The 8,429-nt window shown below is 41.0% G+C and overlaps 1 protein-coding gene across 1 annotated transcript in view; it reads left to right on the top strand.

The window, feature by feature from the left end:
* The first annotated feature begins 434 nt into the window (after nt 1-434).
* dnah9 (dynein, axonemal, heavy chain 9) overlaps nt 435-8,429 on the top strand; it is a 190,233-nt gene continuing 182,238 nt past the window's right edge. Inside the window, exons 1-5 of the mRNA XM_008278388.1 lie at nt 435-788; nt 3,770-3,966; nt 4,059-4,217; nt 5,783-5,913; nt 6,093-6,304. Coding sequence (XP_008276610.1) covers nt 435-788; nt 3,770-3,966; nt 4,059-4,217; nt 5,783-5,913; nt 6,093-6,304 — 1,053 coding nt within the window. The remainder of the gene's footprint in view (nt 789-3,769; nt 3,967-4,058; nt 4,218-5,782; nt 5,914-6,092; nt 6,305-8,429) is intronic.

Raw genomic sequence — 8,429 nt, 5'->3', positions numbered from 1 at the left:
CCTCATAATGCTGATTCTGATTACTAAAGGTTTTTTGTGTGTATTTTTTCCTAAAAAAAGATATTCCCAAACCTTTCTGGATGAGGTCTTTAATTTATTTATTTATTTTTTTTATGAGCACAAGTAAACGCACACCTCAGGCCTTTAACTTTCTATCACATTCATTTGAATATAAAGGTCTTTCACACCCTCAGTTGTATTACTTGTCACCCTTTGGCCACAGCTTTGCCTTGAAACGCAAACAAAAGCCTGCCAGTCAGTGATCCGTGGACGGACAGAGGGATGTCCCGGTCCTGGTCAGCTCCAGGTCGCTCTGTCCCCTTAGCAACGCCCTGATTGAAGCAAACACTGCGTTGCTATGGAGGCCGCGACACAATCAGTCTCTTCCTTACCGCCACCGGCCGGGCAGCGGGGCAACAGAGCACCCTGCGGACATGGAGGACTCACCTGCCGCCGAGGACCCGAGACTGGACTTCATAGCGGGCTACGTGCTCGGGACTCTCAAACTGAAACAGGACAAATGGCAGAAATGCGTGTCCAGCGAGGACAACCGGCAGCTGCTGCAGGAGTTCGTGGACAACCCTGACCAGCGGCTCCTGGTGGTGTCCGTGACCGCCGCGGGGCAGCTGCAGCCCGCCGCCTCCTTCGCTGCCAACCCCAAACACAAAGCGGTGTACTTTCTGAAACCGAGCGGAGCGACTCTGAGCCCAGAAACCATGAAAGAGAAGCTGGTCTTTGGGGACCTGTCTTACGCTCCACTGGACCAGTTTTCTGCTCTAGTTGAGGAGGTGAGCAGCAGAGCAGGACACGTTAATGATTGTTCGGTACATGGAGGCTGGAGCTGTGGAGGCTCTCCGCTAGATGATGACTGGCAACCCGGTTAACTCACCCAGTGGTCCAACACCGAAGACCATGTGCTCATGTCCGGCACATTTCAGACCAACTTAAATGATGAACTTAAAAAAAAAAAACCCAACAAAGCAAAAATTAGCAAGACCTAAACATATGGCTAAATTATTAAAATAGGCATTGAAGTCCAATGAGTAGTGACCGCAAGGAAATTGTTAGCAAAGGCTAGATATATTAATTGAAACCGGTACAAGAAATAGCCAAGTGTTTGAAATTGCTAAATTGTTTAACTGTTAAATTAATGGCCAGTATACTCTGTAAAACTTTAGTGAAAAGGCACAAACTGTTAGCTGCAAGTCACGGCTAACAGTTAAAAATTAATGACTGGTTGAATTTGACAAGGCTAATGGTAAATAGCTAAAGTAATAGCTAATGCTACAAATGGCTAAAAGTTACATTGGCACAAGTAATGATGGCTAATGGTTGAAATGACTTTTTAAAAAAAGGCTAAATGGTTTAAATGGTTAAAACGTGTGTCTAAATGTTGGAAATAGTGAAACACAAGTAATGGCTAATAGTTAAACTAGCTAAAAATAAATGACTGAATTTGACAAGGCTAATGCTGAATAGCTAAAGTAATAGCTAATGCTACAAATGGCTAAAAGTTACATTGGCACAAGTAATGATGGCTAATGGTTGACATGACTAAAAAAATATTGGCTAAATAGTTTAAATGGTTAAAACAGGTATCTAAAAGTTGGAAATAGTTAGCCGCAAGTAATGACTAGCATTGAAATGTCTGAAAATAAAAGCTAAATGATTAAAATTGTTAGCGGAAGTAGCTCATGCTGGAAATGCCTTAAAGTAAAAATAGCTACAGGTAATAGCTATTGTTGAAATGACTAGATGTAATGGCTAAATGTTAAAAAACTGATAGTGCAACGGTTGAAATAGCTAAAGTACAATTGTCAGCCAAAAGCAAAAAGTGTTATAAGTGGCTAATGGCTGCAATGGCTAATTTGTGAGCCTAAGTGAAAAATATTCAAAATGGCTTTGAGTAAAATTAATAGCCACAAGTTATGGCTAATGGTTGAAATTACTCAAATTGATGGTAAAATGGTTCAAAGTGGTAGTACAGAGGTTGAAATGGGTGAAAGTATAAATGTTAGACAAGTAGTTATCTACAATTAATGACTGTAGTTAAAATGGCTAAAGGTAGTGGCTACATGGTTGGAATTGTTAGCATAAGTTGCTTGGAAGTACTGGCTAATGGTTGAAAAGTAAATAGATGTTGGTAAGTGGATAAAATGTTGGAATTTTCAGCTTCTGCCGCGAAATATGTAGTTTACTTTATCCAACTATGCTTAACACTGACTGTTCAGTTATAATTACCGTGGCTTGTCATGGCTCGGCTGGTACAACCAAGTACACGCACAGGATGGACACAGGAACTGGTGGACAGATATAGTTTATTGTAAAGTAGCAGGTAAATAGGAGCTAGAGCAGGTCGCATGAAATCAGCAGATTGCATTGGTAGCCAGTGGGTCGAGCAAGGTAGGAAGTAATGCAGGGGGGAGCTGAGGGAGGCAGATGAGAGAGGATAGATGCTGAGACATTGCAGTAACTGAGGACGCAGGGAAACAGGAGTCTGGCAAAACTGAATTACTGATGGAACAGTGAAGATCAGATAATGGCTGTAAGTGTGACTGCATGAGTCGGGTCTGTGTTGTGGCAGAGCACAACTATAGAATCAGGCTTGATGACTGTGATGTAGTGCAGGAATCTTTCTGCGAGGAGTTTGCATGTTCTCCCCGTGCAGCGTGGGTTCTTTCCGGGTTCTCCGGCTTCCTCCCACAAGTCCAAAAACATGTTGAGGTTAATTGGTGATTCTAAATTGTCCGTAGGTGTGAATGTGAGTGTGCTTGGTTGTCTGTCTCTAAGTGTAGCCCTGTGATAGACTGGTGACCTGTCCAGGGTGTCCCCTGCCTTCACCCTAAGTCAGCTGGGATATTCTCCAGCCCCCCCGTGACCCTAGTGAGGATTAAGCGGTGTATAGATAATGGATGGATTTATGTTTTGCCAATACATCTGCACGCAATATAGTGAATGGAGAACCTTAATTTTCAATGAAAAATAAAAGACATAAATTGTAGTAAAACCAACATACAGCTACATTTTAGTGTGCTATTAACAGTTTACTGCTTGCAGACTGTGTGATTAATACAAACTTAAAGTGTTGCTATTTAAGAAAACCAAGATGTAATAAAACAGTGGGCCCTCGTGAATAGGGATTCATGCATATTTCTTCTACAGAACTGTATACATTCTTGGTGTATAAAGTATTAACAGACTTTATATTGTGTAACTCATAGCAAAACTAATCTCCTCGCCTTCATGCACAAAGAGTGTACCTACAGAAACTGAGTTGTTAAACTTAGCTCTGCTTCTTCTAGCTGCAACATTGGATTGCTGCTTACAAGTTCATTTTGGTAACTTTATTAAAGCAAAAGATCTGTATGCGTCTTCCTCCTCTTTACCTGTCAAAACGTTCCCCTTGGTTAACTCCCTTCTTGAGCTCTGACCTGATGGCCAGTTTAATACATTCTGGGTATCTGAGTATAGGAGGAGAGAAGACGGGGATGGTCTGCACTGGAAGCAGCACAACTCAATACTGAACTGACAAATATTGCTTAAGTGTTGGAATTCAAGTTTTTTCATCCAAGTTTTTCTTTGTTATTTTTTATTTTTCCTTTTGGAGACTGGAAATTAATGGCTGCCTATTTTCCAGTGCATTCTTTTCTTTTTTTCTTTTTTTTAACCAGCGTAATGTTTTCTTCTTTACATGTCTCACCATGCTATCCACACCTCTCCTTGCAACATTACCCAAGTTGAGTCAACTATTTCCTTACATTTCTCTCAGGTTGTGGTCCCATTGCTCTCGAACAGTAGGAACCACACTCAGTGGCCACAGGTCGTGTCACAGGACATCAGACGCCACGTCCACTCCCTCAAGACCAGTGTGTTTGTGATGTCGGGCCTAGTCCAAGGCAAGACTCTGCTGCCTCTTCCTGCAGGTTCGGAGAGAGTTGAGCAAGCCGCCCTGGAGACAGACAAAAGGTAAGCAAACAGCTGTGGGATGAAGGATCATGTCAATGCATCATTTGCTCCACTCGTACATTCTAAAATGGTTTACTTGTGAAACATCACAGGGGGGAAATAGTGGATAAGAGCATCATTCACTCCTTGGAGTCTGCGGTGATTGAGTGGAGCCATCAGATCAGCGCCATCCTCAAGATAGACTCCTCTGAGGCTCTGCTGGAAGGCAGAAACCCCACACCTCACACAGAGCTGCTCTTCTGGAAGAACAGGTCTGCACCTCTGTTATTACACACACAAAGTCGCCATTGGCAACTTCTGAGAAGCATTCGCTTCAGTGTTTTAACGGTGAGAAAATAACACATATCCCTACAGGATCTCAAAGTTTAATTCTTTTGTAAGTTTTTGCTGGTGCTACTAATTATTCTGTTTTCAGAACACCTGTGCTATCAAGTGAAAAATGTAATTTGCAGCCTTGTGCTCTCTTTATTTTTTTTGTGGAAATAAATCTCCTTACATAGCAGAATTATATCTTATGAGGCCAATGTTCTCTACTTTTACCATTAGTTTTTCCACTGAACCAATGAGACAAAAACTTGTTTATTTTTCATTTGTTTGTTACTTGAACATTTGCAGTTATGAAGTTCATCCTCTCTGTTTGCATCAGCTCATGATTTGTTCAGACTTTGAAACAAAGTTTTTAATTAAATAAATATCCTTTTATACTGTTCACACCAGGCATTGGCATACATCTTGGGTGATCTGATCACAAGTGGACAGCTCTTAGTGCGTCAGTTCATACCTGGCTTTAGAATGCACCTCCCAATGCATCACGAGAGACCAACTGCGATCGCTCGGTATCACTCTATGCGTGAATATAAATGTACATTCTTTCCAGTTGCAAAGATCCCATGCACTGTTGTTTTTAACTGGAAGTAGCAATGTACTTCCTGCACCTTGTTTGAGGATGAGTACGTCTGTCTGTTTACGCAGATGATATCAGCTGAGTGATGGTCCTGTAATGCAGCCAAGGACATCTTCATGTCCATACTGCTAAAAGAATGTAGCCCTATGTGGCCTTCTCCACCTCCAAATGTGGTCGGAGTATTTAGATCTTTGTGCATACTTAATGCTTAAGTGCCTTCACACCTGTACTTAGAGCTGTTCACTTGTCAGGTATGTACACTGGTTTATTGTACTTCTACTCGTGTCTCTCATACTTAGATCCCAAGGTTGCTTTGGGCCTTACAGTTCTAAAGCTGGTACTGACTGAATTAGTGACTTTTTGCAGGTATAAAAGAAGTGGACTGTTTATGGTTTAAACTTTATAAGATTCATTCTTCTATCCAGGGGGTAATGCAGTAGTGGCCTCCCTTTGTCTTCTGATGATCTGTGGTTCCTCAGTCTCCATCTTTCACTGTCTTTATTGTCCACAGTCTGTCTTTCACTGTCTGTCTTTAACTAAACCTGCAAAGCTAATCAACCACGTGATGTCACCGGTCATCATACTCCAAGATGGCAGCGCCCTTTGGAGAGAAGACACAAAACAATCTTCCTTTTCCTTTTGCATGCTTATGTTTTTCATGTTTGTTATACATCTTCTGAATACAGTGGAAACATATGTAGTGAATTATGCTAACTTGACTGAATGCTTCATTTCCCCTTTAATGATGGAACCTCATTCAGTAAGTGACCAGTTTAACTAGGTGGTAGCAGAACTTTCACACACACATCCGACTTTGTATTGGACTCATGAAAAGCTGCTGCAACATAATTCAATAGCCTTCTACAACTGTGGCAGAGACCTTTTTGTTTTCCATCTTTTTGTTTCTTGAAGATATGCAGATTTGGAGTGCATCCACTCTCAGTTAAAATCCTCCAAGGTGAATAAGATGGCAACGGTACTGGATGCTGTGGAGAGCAGCTATTTCCCTGCCTTTACAAACATGCAGCAGGATGTCCTTGCAGGTAATGATACAATCTATTTGCTTGACAAAAGAGACAAAACATAATGAAACCTGCTTTCTGAGGTGCTGTGTGTGTTTTTGTAGTGCCTAAATGTGATTTATGGTGATTTATCATCGTCTACTTTTTCAGCTGTTGTATTTTGAATTTGAACTGACTTTAATCACATCTTTACTTGCCAGCTCTGGAGGAGGCGAAGGATATCTGCACCTACCTGAGGCCTCTACAGCGTCTGTTTGAGGACATGGAGAACATGGAGTTTCCTGATGTAAAGGCTCAAATTGGCCCTTTGATGCACACAGTTTGCCTGGTGTGGGCTAACTCCAGATACTACAACACCCCAGCACGCCTCATCGTTCTGCTGCAGGAGACCTGCAACCTCCTCATACAGCAGGTCAACACTTTCTTCTGTATGTTATGCGCTATCAAGCTTTGTTGCCGAGTAGTCGTACTGCAGCGTTTCTCAACTGCACTTATCAAAGATCACCTGTCACCACTGAGTGGGTGGGTGGAACTGTGATTTTTCTTCTAGGATTTTCTGAAGTTTTTCTGTCTGTAGGCGGAACTCTTTTCTTTGTTTGCTCAGCTGTGAATGCTTCTACTGTTCATGCTATCAGATTCCTTATTATTCAGTTCCTTAATGTTGAATTTATTGGAAGCCACTCGCTGTTTTTTGCTGCCAGAAATATAGTGTTGTAAAAGCCCTCTCTTGGGAAAGACCTGCCTGCCACCAGGGATGGATTAACTGGCTCGGGCAGCCTGGGGCAAAACTGAGCTGTTGGCCCCCATTCACATCCCTCCCCAAAGTTCCTTCCGCTCTCTTTAGATTGTGTACATATCGCATGGCATTTAAATATACACAGTGCATGTGGCAGACTATTCATGGCAGTTTCAGTTTATTTTGCCCACAGCCCCAGAGACTAACCAGTGTTCCGATCTGGAACATCCTCCTGCCAAGTTTGCTGTGTGTCAGTTTGTAGTATTTTCATTATTCTTTCCTGGGGCGGTATTCACCATATAAGCAGAATATCAAGTTCTGTTAAAACTAGGTTTTTACATGTGGTCACTGAACAAACAGAGTCAGATAATTATGAATTATAACAAAAACAACATAAAGACTGTTGAGCTGGGGGAGTAATATGCAGAGAAAACACTCCAGAATTTCAGAGGCTAAATGTACAAAAAACAAAACAAAAAAATTGATGTAGCCTGAGATTGTGACTTAAACATTTGTAAAAAATAACAATTGTTAAAAAAAAAATAAAAAAAATGTTGCTTTACTTTGCATGGTTGGATCATCGCACTGTCCATTATGCCTGCAGTGGATGACTTAATCAAACTGTACTTTACAGTCAGACTTAGGTGTAGATAAAAACTTGTGATTTTTATACCGTATTAACAACCTCTGTTACATCTCTTCACTAACTGATGAGGCTCCTTGAAAAAAAAAAAATCTTGTAAAATTATCCATATCTGCATTTATTTTCTTGTGAATTTAAGACTTTAAAGTTGAAGATTCTTTGTTTTTTATTTAAATATCAGCCCCCCCCATATCCCTAATACTCTGTCATAGAATGGATAAGAGGATAGATACAGCATGAACTACATGAAAGTCATTTGTCTTGCTTTCTTTGCACCAGCCTGAGCAGCAAGATGTGTGTAGCTCATCTTCGCTACAACACCCTTATAGATAGAAGAGCAGATCAACACAGTCTGCCCTGAGACTCTGTTGTACTCAAATAACTGACAATTTGTTTCAGCTTTTAAAAGCTGCTCTCTGCTGACACCATAGTCAGTCGGATAGGCAGAAAAATTCTGAGCACAATATAATAGTTGAGAAATGTCTGTCCAATACTCATGGGAAATTAAAGAGTTTGGAGTGTTGTATTGTTCTTCGGAATTATATCTCTGAGCACCCTCTGTTTTTATGTCCTGATATTTGGGCGTGCTCACTGCATAAATCTACTGTGGCTCCTTTGGAGATCAATGTCATCTGCTTCACACAGCTCAGTCAGATCATAAGAGAATCCAAACATGTTATCAGATCCCTGCATTTGTTTGTTAAAACTGTGAGAACCTGATCACCTATGACACTGAAATGTTCTGTCATATGGGCTTGATGTCAGTTCAGGATGCACCTTGGGTGTAAAATGATACTCCAGGAAGAACTAATACTGTGGATTCTGCTTTTCATGTGACTTTTGTTACTGAACTGACGTGAGATTCACTATATTTAGTAAAAACATAAAAGAGTAAGGGGGAAACAAGTATTATATGAGAAGCAAGACACTAAGTAGCTATAACCCTCGCTCATCCCTGCCCACAGTGGCAGTGTTTAGTTTCCTCATACTGGGAAATAGTTTTTTTTTTTCTTTTTTTAGCTTCATAGAGACAGTCTGTTTCCCTAAAATTCCAATTTTTATGCTCAGCTAAGCTCCTAACTTACCTCCGAATCTCACTCTTGGAAGTATTCCCTCATGGTTCATGTGAGTTCTGTGGTTTGACCGATATGTTTTTTT

Source organism: Stegastes partitus, unplaced genomic scaffold (assembly GCF_000690725.1).
Source record: "Stegastes partitus isolate 25-593 unplaced genomic scaffold, Stegastes_partitus-1.0.2 Scaffold122, whole genome shotgun sequence".
NCBI classification, from domain to species: Eukaryota; Metazoa; Chordata; class Actinopteri; family Pomacentridae; genus Stegastes; species Stegastes partitus.
The sequence above is the reverse complement of the archived record's forward strand: the minus strand, read 5'-3'. Positions and strand labels throughout refer to the sequence as shown.